Source organism: Chelonia mydas, chromosome 4, assembly GCF_015237465.2.
Source record: "Chelonia mydas isolate rCheMyd1 chromosome 4, rCheMyd1.pri.v2, whole genome shotgun sequence".
In the NCBI taxonomy this organism is placed as follows: Eukaryota; Metazoa; Chordata; order Testudines; family Cheloniidae; genus Chelonia; species Chelonia mydas.
In genome coordinates, this window is record NC_057852.1 from 105,787,816 (window position 1) to 105,800,263 (window position 12,448).

The following is a 12,448-nucleotide window of genomic DNA, read 5'->3' on the forward strand; positions in this document are numbered from 1 at the left end:
TGTAGTTCCAACCACACTCCATGAGATGTGGTGCCTTAAGAGGGCCACTTACTTTGACTATTCTTAAGGCCACATTCTCCCCCTCTCTCTTCCTTCTCCTTCATCTCTGTGCAGCTGCAATACACCAGGAATCATTCCTCAATTTATGCAGACATGATTCCTTCACATCATGAGTCTTCTTCTACCTTAATAAGGGAAACCCTGTTCCAAGTGGTGGGCCCATTACCTGTAAGGACCAGCAAAGTTCAAGTCTTTGTATCTACTTTCTCCAGTTTGTTCACCTTATACTTTGAACTAGCACTTTCACATGGATAATACTCAATTGTACCTATCCCAAAGGTCAAAATATTTCCTATGGTTAAAATCCTCTATCAATTTACTCCAGCTTATGTCTTTGTCCTAGCAGTGCTTTGCTTATCTAGCAATAGCCTCCTCTTTCCTGTCCCTCCCACAATCTCATCACGGTTAACGAGTGCAGTGTCTGCTGCTCCTGCCATTCCTAACCTTTTTCTGGTGCATATGCCACATCTATTCCCCATCTCCTTTCAAGAGTTTTGTATCTTTATGTATATAATGGACTTAATCCTGTGTGTCTGCAGCCCAAACAGGAGATAACCTCAATCAGCTGTAGCATTTGGACTTGCTGGTTCATGCTCTCCCTAAAACCAAGGCACAAACTAGCTTTGTTACATATTCAAGGATGAGCCTAGCTATTACCCAACATCTGAAAAATGCTCATCCAAACAGAACGCAACTACAGACTAGGATGAAAAATAAAACAGGTTAAGTAATTGTAGTAGTAAGGCTGCTACATTTAAATAATTAAACACAGTTCATTTTTTTCTTATTTAATAAATAATATCAAAAAAGTGAACCGGTTCTTTTTTTACATTACTGGAAAAACAACAGTCACTTGTCTAACTTCAGCAATTATACAAGCTGTAGAGAAACAGGTTTAGATTTGAAACCAGTTTTTTATGTGGACATTCCGTATCCAGTTTATGTGGAGCCAGGGTGCCTGCCCTCACATCTATTGATGACTTTTCCTCTCCTGGGCTTGGTCTTCTGCTGCTCTGGTTCCACAGATGACCTCACTGTTCACAAGCCAAAAAAAAAAAACCTGATTTCTTGTTTAACATTATGTCAGCAAAAATGTAGCAACTTTCAACAAATGTGATCATATTATATTACTCCCTATATAGTAACATCATACAGCTGTTAAAATAAGTTTGTCACAGGAGCAGTAACATGACATTTCATCGTGACTGAAACCTTATAGAAAAAAATTGAAATAAAATATTATATGCGCTTACACACACTGGACAAAACACGTAGTTTACATTTCACTTTTATTTATTCCTTGAAACTGCCCGTATTGCAGATTGTTTTGATGAAATATGGAACTGAGCAATTCAAATTTTCTACAAAATTATGGTAAAAACTTGCTCAATTTTCTATCTTATTGCTAAGAAATTTTACAGGTGCACAGTTTGTAAAATATAACCCTTAAAGGACTGAATGCATACACTTGCTGCAAGGTTCAAGAAACAAACTAAAACTAAGCATAGCGCCTACAGCTGGACAAATGCAGTATGGACTGTAGGCAAATGTGTACAAAATTGGAACTGTTCATCCATTTTGTCACTTTATGAAGGGAGGAAACAGTTCAGTCCTAAAAGGGTTAGGTAGAAACCCCAATATATTACTGTTTCTAACAAAGCTGCCACTCAACCCCACAGTACAGTGCTTGAAAACAAAGTCAACCGCCTGGCACAGGAAAGTACACATATTTTTTCAGTACTTGTCATACACACAGCTGCTTTTGAAAGTAAAAAGTAAATAACATGGTTAATAATTACAGAGCATTTTGTTCCAAAATTGACACCTCTACAGTTATTTGGTCTGAAGTGGGTAACTCACTTGTTTCATTTTTGTCAGATTTGTATTAGGGGTATTTATGGTTTTATTTCTTTAGGTTCATGTCTTTTCACGTAACTTATAAGTCTGTGCAATGAAGACAGAAGTGAAATAGTGTATATCAGAATTAACAAAAAGACAGATGCGGGGAGCCTTCAGATAAAATTAGGAAAACTGTCAGCAGCAGGTTATATCATACTAGTGTTGAATTCTGAAGTGCAGTTCTAAACAAAAACAGAACATAGGTAGCTTTGAGCATTTAACTTGCTTTCTCATCCGATAAGTTGGAACTATAAAAACATTCTGAACAGACTCAATTTCTATGTATACTTTTAGAAATAATAAGACAAGACAAGACTTAACAGCTACAGTAGAACAGTTCTATAGTTTCATATTGAAACATTCTATAAGTAGTTTAACAGAAATTTTTAGCATTCTTGGAATATTGTGAGTATCATGAAAGATGATCAACAGCTCTTGATGCCATTAAAAGTAACAAAGCCACTCACAGGAAAGAGTTCAAGAAAATAAGTTATTTGAACTTAAATTACAACTGAGCATCTTTCTTAGTGACAGTGTGGATCTGGAAGACAATTCCTGTGTTACTAACTAGCTACTAAAAACAATGGAGCCACAAGTCCAGGAAAAAGCCAACAAAAAGAGCTTTAAAAATTATACATAAGCAGATACTGCTGAAATGGAACTTAATGTACTTTTCCACCCACTAGCCTGTGGTATGTAGAGTGGCAGAAATTAGGCCAAATGCATCATGTTTGTTAGATTCTTTAAAAGTCCAGGAAGATTGTGTATACTCCATTGGGCAAACTTATTGCAAGGAAAGAAACTGAATACAAAAGTCTATTGCATTTACATGTAAAAACATTTTAAAATAATGTAATATAAAAGCAGGTGCCTCTTATGGTTTGAATAGCTATTTAAAAATATTCCTTGAAAGTTAAAAAGCTTGTTATGGTTTTATCTGCTGTGTATGTAATGGTTTGTTCTTTAATATTATAGTAAATTCATTACTAACCACTTCCTTTAATCCTCAAGCTAATAAGTGAAGAAAACCTGAGGCCCATAAGTTAAACAGTACTGTATAAAACAAACATACTTCTAGCAAAAACTTGTGAAATGATTTCTGTCAACACAACCAAGATAAAATTAAATAGCACACAGACAAGTAAACAGATTTGCAAATAAATGCCAGTAAACAGCTTAAAACAGAGATAAGGCCACAATGAAGTCTGCCCATGGCCACTGAAATAGAGATGAGGCAGTGTTTGTAACAATGTTCAAGGGAAGGTTACATAGTATAAAATGGCAAATAAGAAGGCCTGTGGTAGAATACAAGCACATTTTAGAAGGACAGTGGCACTGATTTAACAACTAACTGAATATGTTTTACAACGGATTTCTTCCCTTAACCACATTGTCTTCAGTTTTCAATGAATGCAAAACCAACACGTTCATCGAGCAGCTGAGGCAAACACGTAGAACAGAGCATCAGAGAAGACAAACATATTGCAGAGAAGCAGTGCTTTAAAATGGTGCTGGTGCTGAAATTGGAAACTCTTAAAGTGGTCAATGGAAATCTATTCAAATAGTCAATGGGTAAGCCTGCAGGCCATGCTCTGTAGTAAACCACAGGTTCACATGTACACAGTAGTTGTGGCTCTTGTTTCATGGGATGGTAAAGGTTGAGCAATTCACAGAGTTTATATTCTTGTCCTGGAAGGGAAAGGTTACACTACATCCTATAAGCTTATGCCTGGTTCTGGGATTGCAAATGAGCCACTGGGATATATTTTCAAATATAGTTGAAGCGATCAAGTACATAGAGAGGGATAAAAAAAGGCAAATTCAGAATCAGAGTAACACAAATCAACTGAGTCAAACTGAGCCTTAAATTTATGGTGGAGAGAAGGCTCGAACATTGCACTAATTGTTCGCAGGGAAAGAGAAAACCCCCTGGAAATAGAGATGGGAGTTGACTTCACGACAGTGCTTTTGTAATCTTATAATTGCCCATTTCTAAGTACTAAAATTTATTTCTAACTATTATGGTATGATCACTTCACAATGAAAGCACATGTCAATACAAGGATTACACCAACGTTTGGCCAAATTTACTGAACAGTAGGAAGAAAAACCATGCTTTTTGTGATTTCTCTCATTGTATAATGATGAAGGGCATCACCTACCAATCCCATTTGTAGCAAATACTTCTCATGATATTAGTCACATGCCAACAAGACAGAAGACATGCTGCCAAATGAAGTCATTGGGAACATTCCACTTTTGAAATAAAATGTTTAAGTTACACTTCATACAAATTATGTACAAGATTAGAAAAAACCTGAATGGATCCTAACACACTTTATGATACATTTCTGACTTTTAGGAGGGAAGGGGGCAAAAACCACCCTTCAAAACACCAACGTATTCCTGTGACGTGACCGATCATAAACATGACTGTTTGAGATGTCACATATTTTGAACTCCTGTAACGTTAGACCCTCATGAATTAGCACTATAAATACATATTTTAAAAAAAGGAAAACACAGAAATAACGATTAACGACTGAAACCAGAGCACTAACGTTAACATACATTGCATGTATTGCAGGCAAGGCAGAGGCATTTTATTTTAAAGCTTTTGCACAGACTTCATATAATCTTAAAAAAAAATATGCTGGCCTTTCCAAGGTTCCACTTGCTGAAATAAAAACCATTTCAGTTCATAAAAAGTCACAAGACTTCAGTTTAAAAAAAGGAACAGTTCCAGCCACAGACCAAAAATATATCTATTTTTTAAAACTGGAAGAGTATGGTAATTAGATTATACAAGCATGGTCAGGCTTGGAACCTGAATATACTTCAGAGCAAAAGCTCAGAGGAAAAAAAAATATAAACTATTTGGTAACAAAAGTGTACTATATGTTGTGATACAAAAAAGGTATGGTGAAAATGTACCTTTTATACTAAAGCTTATACAAGTTCCTTGGTCCGTAAAAATTATGTCATGTTCATGTTTTCTAGTTTGTTTAACTTGTATCCCAGCCACATTTCAATTTCTTGCCCATTTAAAAAAAAAAACAGCTGAAAAATAGATTTTAATAAAGTTTATACATTTCAGATTTTTTTTTTTTATTGTGGCTTCTATTTTTCAGATCAGCACTTGCAGGTAACAAAGTTCAAATAATATCACTCAGAATGGAAAGGTGTTTTCCCATGAAACCACAAAATTGTTCAGTTGTCTTGTCTGTAGCACTTGAAAGTCTGTTAAAGTCCAAGCAAACACTGTAGTTAGGAAACTACTGTTGCTGTAGATGATGTGACATTGGTTGGATTTGTGCTGACATTTGTGTAACTTCCCTCGCTGTTTGTATTTGTTTCACTGGAAGCCATGAGGCTTGAGTTGGCTCTGAGAATTGCTCCAGCAGCGCTGCAGTGTGGTCGTGGGCCTGGCTCCGGTGTATATGTAAAGGTAAGGCTAGTGGAGTAGATTATGCCATCGTTACGGACCAAAGTTACTGGAACCTGGACTGGCTGACGGACCCACCTCCAACCCTCTCGGAATGCAGAAATGTCTGGAACAACACACAGCATACTTTCTGCACATCTGACAAGAGAAAAAGACAACATATTAGCTGCCACGCAGGTATTCAGTAAAAAAGGTAGTGGCTCAGAAAATGAAGAGATATGGAGCAAACAACAAAAATCAATATACACTCGCCGGAACTTCAACACCGACTGTAATCAGAACTCCACCCACCAAAAATAGTAGTAGAAAATAATACTGCACCTGTACATGGTTTCAGCTTCCACGTCCCCAAACCAGACACGTAAATTTGGAGTGAAATTCTGACCTGTAAGTTCCAGCATTGCTACATCTCCACCACCATTTAACTAGAGAGAAAATAAACCAGACATACAAAATCAGAAGGAATTACTCTTGTAGTACATATGAGTACCATAAACATTGGTTTATTCCTTCTTTTCCAATTAAGAAAAGCAGCAAACAAATTCAACTCAATTAAGAGAAATCACATGATAGATAGCTCCAAATGGTTTGGTGTTCTGAAGTGAATGGCAACGCTCGAAGGAAGACCATTTCAATCACAAAATATAAATAGCCAGCAAGCATCTATGAGTCAAGAGCCTGCACCGTCTTCACCACCTGGTAGTTCATCAAAGCCCAAGTAGGAAGAACTTCAGGACACAGGATATGACCTTTTGTGTAGCTGACCTTTTGAGTCCTCTCTCAAACAGAACGAGGTTTGTTGTTAACAAGGAAGGGTTCAGTCATATTGTGTTAATTGGTAATTAGTTGTTATTGATAAGGAGTCAACATAAATTTTTAAATAAACAAAAATAAAGATCTTCGAGGATTTATTAAAGAGGACAATTTTAAGAAGTTCAGCAATTCTTAAGAAATAGACAAAGTTGATGTTCTCTTTATCAAGCATGTGTTCTTGTCTTGCATAACAGAGTTGAAAAAACATAGCTAAAATTTGATGGAACTATAAACAGTATTTTTACTTAACATTACAAAACACCCTCTTGTGGATGCAGATATATAATGTAGGACTAGTTCAGAATTGTTCTGCTTAAGAGAGTTTGTAAGACGCTTTCTAAGTGTGAAAATGCAGTCTAGTGATTAGAGAGGGAGAGACTGGGAATCTGAACTCTTTGCTTTTACTCCCAACTCTGCCACTGACTCACAAGTGACCTTGGGCAAATTATTAAAGTTCTCTTTGACTCAGTTTACCCATCTATAAAACTGGTTACATAATACTTACCTACAGCATCTCACAGGAGCACCATCAAGTTTAATTAAAGACTGTGAAGTATTTAAAGATGCTCAGATGAGAAGCCCTATAGTAAGTGCAAAGTTTATTAACAAGAGCAGAAAAAGTAAACAACTGACTTACTTGAAGACTTTCTACAACAGGCACAGGTGTTACTGGAGCATGGACTGGTCCCATCCCCTCATAAAATGTATATTCTGCCTTATCTGTACTAATGATTGTCCAAGAAGCTCCATCATTAATCATCTCTTTATTTGGTTCTTTGGGGCATGGAGTGGCCTTTAAGAAAGAATAGTTAGAAGTTTGGTCTGTATATTGGTTTGATATTCACACCAGAACTAATAATGAGTAATCTGAATTGGTAAGAGGAAGTGGGTCACAATGTCTCATTTTAAAGTTATGCAACTTAGTTTCCCTGTGTCTCTTCCTATAACAGAATGTAGTCAAAGAACAACCCCTTGTACAATGCGGAATGCATTGCAGTTTGCAACACATCCTCCTGTGCTAAAATAGTCATCAAGAGCCTTACAAAGCATACAAGACACAAAATAAGCAACAAAAATATTCACACTGAAAGATGGGTTCTACTTGGGAAATGTGAACAGGTCCAGGAGAAACACCCTTCACTATTTTTAATGATTGAATAGGAGGGAAAATCTTGATTTTTTTTTCCTGTTATGAGATGGGGTCATGGCATGGAAAAGGTTGATAACCATTGCACTAGAACAAGTACAATTACTGAATGAAATACAGAGCTGAAAAAGTCAGTTCATATGCTTAAATGGTTCTGTGTTAATGCTTTGTTAATTTGGAAGGGGAGTGGGGGGAAGGTGGCTGCACTGCAACGTCCAGGTTCAGTGTCAGACATCCAAAAGATGTGACAAAAAGAGAAATTTTACTTATCTGTACATTTACTTTATTTGACCCACTTTAGATCCGTGGGTTATAGTTCCTCCCACCCAACAGATGGAGACAGAACATTAAGACTTTTGATATCACACCCGTGACATACAAAGATTTGGCAGTTTGTCAACCTTCTGTTGAATTCATTGAAATCAGTACCAAACAAAAAAATTGGATTGATGCTATTCAATAATCATTAACAAATAAGTTCAGTAAGTAAAGGAAGTAATCTTAACATGGGATTGACTCAATAATGGCATTAAAACTCTCAGTAATGAGGTAGATGGCCAAGCAAGGGAGGTGGGGGGTGAACTGACCTAGAAGATTCCAAAAAGATAATAAAATTTCCCCTTCTATGATCTTCTGTACCAGTCCAGGTGCTTGGAACTTTCCAAAGCAGTTCAACATTTTAGTATGGATGGGACTACCATTAAACTACTAGTGCCAGCAACAACCTTCTACAAGGGCTGTGAATGCAATCTTATTCTCCAATGTTTTCGCAAAGATGTGGGCAGAAGCCCTGAGGCAGTCTTGCAAATCTCTATTAAAGAGGCTTCCGCTCTTTCTGCCCATGAAGATCCTACTGACCAGATAAAGAGAGCTTTAAAAGATTCTAGTGTTTTTTTTTCCTGCTGCAACATAAAGACACTCTGACTAATTCCCTAATCCATCATCTGATGAGGAGTTCAGAGGCACATGACAACCTTTACATTTTAGGGTGGGATGAAATACTTTTAAGACTGCTTAAATTTTGTTATTCTTTCTATTGAGTTCATAGAGCCCAGGCAATGTAGCCTTCCCCCTTTATGATTCTAGGGCCAAATGTGGTTAGAGTGATTTCCCAGTTCAGGTGAAAGACTGATGATGTCTTGAGCCTGAATTCAGGCAGAGTTGGCAGCATGACCACAACCAGGTGAAAAATCATATGACTGCTTTCAGAAGAGGCCTGGAACTCCACAACTCCTCTTGCTCCTATTATTATTAATAAGGTTAGCGTCCAGAGTTTTAACCAGATCAGAACTCCATTGTGCAAGGTATGATATAACCATGCTTTTATCAGGAACAGGACTTGAAAACAGAAGTCTCATCAAAATACTCCTCAGAAGGTTCAAAATGGTGAGTTAGCACCAGTTTCAAGTCTTAGCTAAGAACCACGAGGCTAATCTCACTTTATCTGCTGCCTTCAAGAACCTAGAAACATTGGTTGGTCCCAGGCATAGAAGTAGTTTCTCAGCTTTCTCCCCTGGGATTCTTGCCTGGTACTTGCACCTTCAGCCTGACTGTTCAAAACCTGAAGGGCCTATCCTTGATGTTTGTTACCTCTTCTCTGGTTCAAGCCTATCTTTTTAACGTGATTCTGCCTCCCTTTTCCTGAATTACAGGAAGGGCCCTACCAAATTCACGGCTATGAAAAACACGTCACGGACTGTGAAATCTGGTCTCCCACCTTGAAATCTGGTGTTTTGTATGCTTTTACCCTATACTACTCAGTTTTCACAGGCGAGACCAGTGTTTCTCAAATCGGGGGTCCTGACCCAAAAGGGAGTCGCAGAAGGGTCACAAGATTATTTTAGGGGGATTGTGGTATTGCCACCCTTACTTCTGCACTGCTTTTAGAGTGGGGCGGCCTGAGAGCGATGGCTGTTGGCTGGGCACCCAATTCTGAAGGCAGCGCCATGCCAGCAGCAGCACAGAAGTACCAGACCATGCCACCCCTACTTCTGCGCTGTTGCCTTCAGTGCTGGATGGCGAGAGAGTGACGGCTGCTGACTGAGGGCCCAGCTCTGCAGGCAGCAGGGTAAAAGTAAGGGTGGCAATACTATACCATGCCATCCTTACTTCAGAGCTGGGCAGCTGGAGAGCGGCAGCTGCTGACCAGGAGCCCAGCTCTGAAGACAGCGCCACCATCAGCAGAAGCGCAGAAGTAAGGATAGCAGTACCACAACCCCTCCCCCGCCAACTCCTTTTTGAGTCAAGACGCCTACAATTACCACACTGTGACATTTCAGATTTAAATAGCTGAAATCATGACATTTACAATTTTTAAAATCCTAGGACTGTGAAATTGACCAAAATGGACCATGAATTTGGTAGGGCCCTAATTATAGGTATTAGTTGTGCTGAATTTGTTCCTGTTGGACTGTAATCCTAGAGCCCATAGGGCAATGGTCTCAAACTGTAGGTCAGGACCCCAAAGTGGGTTGCGACCCCATTTTAATGGGATCACCAGGGCTGCCTTAGACTTGCTGGGTCCCAAGCCCAAGGGCTTCAGCCCCGGGCCGCAGGGCTCAGGTTACAGGCCCCCTGCCTGGGGAGGTGGGGCTTTGGTTTTGCCCCCCCGGTGGCGGGGCTTGGGCGGGCTCAGGCTTCGGTGCCCTCTTCTGGGGTCGTGCAGTAGTTTTTGTTGTCAGAAGGGGGTCATGGTGCAATGAAGTTTGAGAACCCCTGCCATAGGGCCTCAGCTGGGGAAGGACTCACTACTTTGAAGCAGCAAAGGACTGTTACATCTTCTCTTTTCTCCTTGAAAAGAAATTTGCCTTTGAAGTGCACAGGTGGTAGTCTGACATTAGAGGAAGAGCCCATTACCCATGGTTTGAGTCACAGAATTCTTCTGCCTGCCACTAACGTGGCCACGGCTCTAGAAGATGAATAGACTGTCATATCTGGTTTCACACATGAATGAGAGTATGAGGTCCAGAAATGGGAAGGTCAAGATCAGTTCAGCATCCTCATCTTTGGCCTCTGTATACCTGCTTTACCTCTGTAGCCACCTTGCCCTTCCCTGGGAGAGACACGCTGCATAAACTGGAGCTTGCACTGACAGGCCTGAGATCTGACAAGATCTTTTTTAAGGGATGCCTTACTTCTGTCACGGAGAGCCCTAATAGCTAATCCTTCTTCCACAGGAATTATTGTCCTCTTTGCTACCCCCCATTTGGCACTGTCTGCCCTTTTGGTTCTCAATGATCATCTCCACATCTGACACTCTGAGAGGACAGAGAGCCTTTAACATCATGCTTAGGGTCTGCTGATGGTCAGTCTTCTTTCTGACATAGGAGTGGATGGTCAGCAGCTGCAGGGTCCGATCAGATTAGGAAAGCTCCCTGGCACAGGTTCTGGCCAACAGTTCCTGCAGCTCCAAAATATGTGCCATCCTCATAAAGAGCATTGGCAGATCCTGCTTAAATATGCAAAGTTCACCCTTCTCTTGATCTTAGGGATCCAGACGGACCTGCTGATTTTCCAGTCTCCTTTCCTTTGTCCTCTCTCTCTCTCCCTGGCTATTTTCACTCCACTCCACTGTGTCTACTAAGTGGTATTCAATAGCACATGCTCAGTGATTTCCCCTCTGTAATGGGCAGGTAGAAGGAGCTGGCTAAGATGCTCCCTTCATTTCTGCTTGTTCTTAAACTGTAGAAGGTAGAGTTCCAAAGACTCCATAGAATCTGGGCTGTAGTTCTGGAATAAGCAGCCTGGTGCTCACGTTTGATTGGGTAGGAAGAAGCAGGTGAAGATGAGACTCTGCCTCTAGCAATAAATGTAGAGGCTTCTTTTCCACAGAGCCTTTGCCCGCAAGAAGAGAGTGTGCTGTTCCACAAATAATCTGGAAAAGGGGATGGGCAAGTGAAGTGACAAAGTTTGCAGATGATACAAAATTATTCAAGATAGTTAAGCCCAGAGCAGACTGCAAAGAGTAATCAAGGGATCTCACTAAATTGGGTGACTAAACAACAAAATGTCAGATGATGGGTTCTAAATTAGCTGTTACCACCTAGGAAAGAGATCTGAGAGTGACTGTAGATAGTTCTCTGAAAACTTCCACTCAATTCACAGCAGCAGTCAAAATGTCTTACGGTATGTTAAGAACTATTAGGCAAGGGATAGAAAATAAGACAGAAAGTACAGTACAGATCCATTTACGCACGGATGTCGGGAGTCAAGCAGTCAGGACCGTGTGTTAATGGACCGCGGGTTAAGAGGGCCATGCTGAAAAAAGTGTCTATGATTCACTTAGGAAAAAAACGCAGTTATTTTCTGCTCTTTCTGGCTCGCATTTTTTCTCTCTTATGAAGTCTGTCATTTGCTGCAGACGAATGATTTCAATATTTTCTGCATTTTGCTCCTCCATAAATCTTACAACAGTTTCTACAGCACTAAGGGCTTCTGTGGGCGAAATTTTGACCTTTTCAACGACATTCTCGCCATCACTTTCGTGGTCCGACGTAGCCTCGCAGCCCATTAATATTTCTTTGTTGGACAGAAATTCTGAAGTCGGGCAATCTTCATCCATCTCCAGCCACTCGGTAATGATTTCCAGCGATGTATCCAAACTAAAATCCTTTATCATTTGAAAGAGAAGTTTACCTTTATCCTCTTTTGTCTGCGTGCATATTTGTAGGACGTCTTCTTCCAAAAATCCTTCAAAGTCTGACTCTGAATCAGTGCCACTGCTGGAGTTTTCCGAGTCTGAGCCGTCTTTGACAGAAAAGGCATCACTGAGAGCCTTCATCCAGCAGCTTTCAATGGACTTTTGTTTTACTCCGTCCCAAGCTTTTTTAACTAAATAAATAATTTCCTTCATGTTTAACTGTTTCAGGAATTCGGAAATGCCTGAAGACATACAAGACACGATCGCCGAAATAAGCTCCCGTCGATAACTGTTTTTAAAAATCTGAACAATGCCCTGGTCTAAAGGTTGAATTTTTGATGTTGTGTTGAATGGTAGGTGTAGCACCTGAATTTCTCCATCGCTCGATACCAGTGATTCGGCTGGAGGACGGGTTGTACAACTGTCAATTAGCAAAAGTGCTTTG

General features: G+C 39.8%; 1 protein-coding gene across 1 annotated transcript in view; it reads right to left on the reverse strand.

The window, feature by feature from the left end:
* Positions 1–832: 832 nt before the first annotated feature.
* RBPJ (recombination signal binding protein for immunoglobulin kappa J region) overlaps positions 833–12,448 on the reverse strand; it is a 55,117-nt gene continuing 43,501 nt past the window's right edge. The window contains 3 exon segments of the mRNA XM_043544561.1: positions 833–5,542; positions 5,726–5,829; positions 6,855–7,010. Coding sequence (XP_043400496.1) covers positions 5,227–5,542; positions 5,726–5,829; positions 6,855–7,010 — 576 coding nt within the window. The 3' untranslated portion in view covers positions 833–5,226.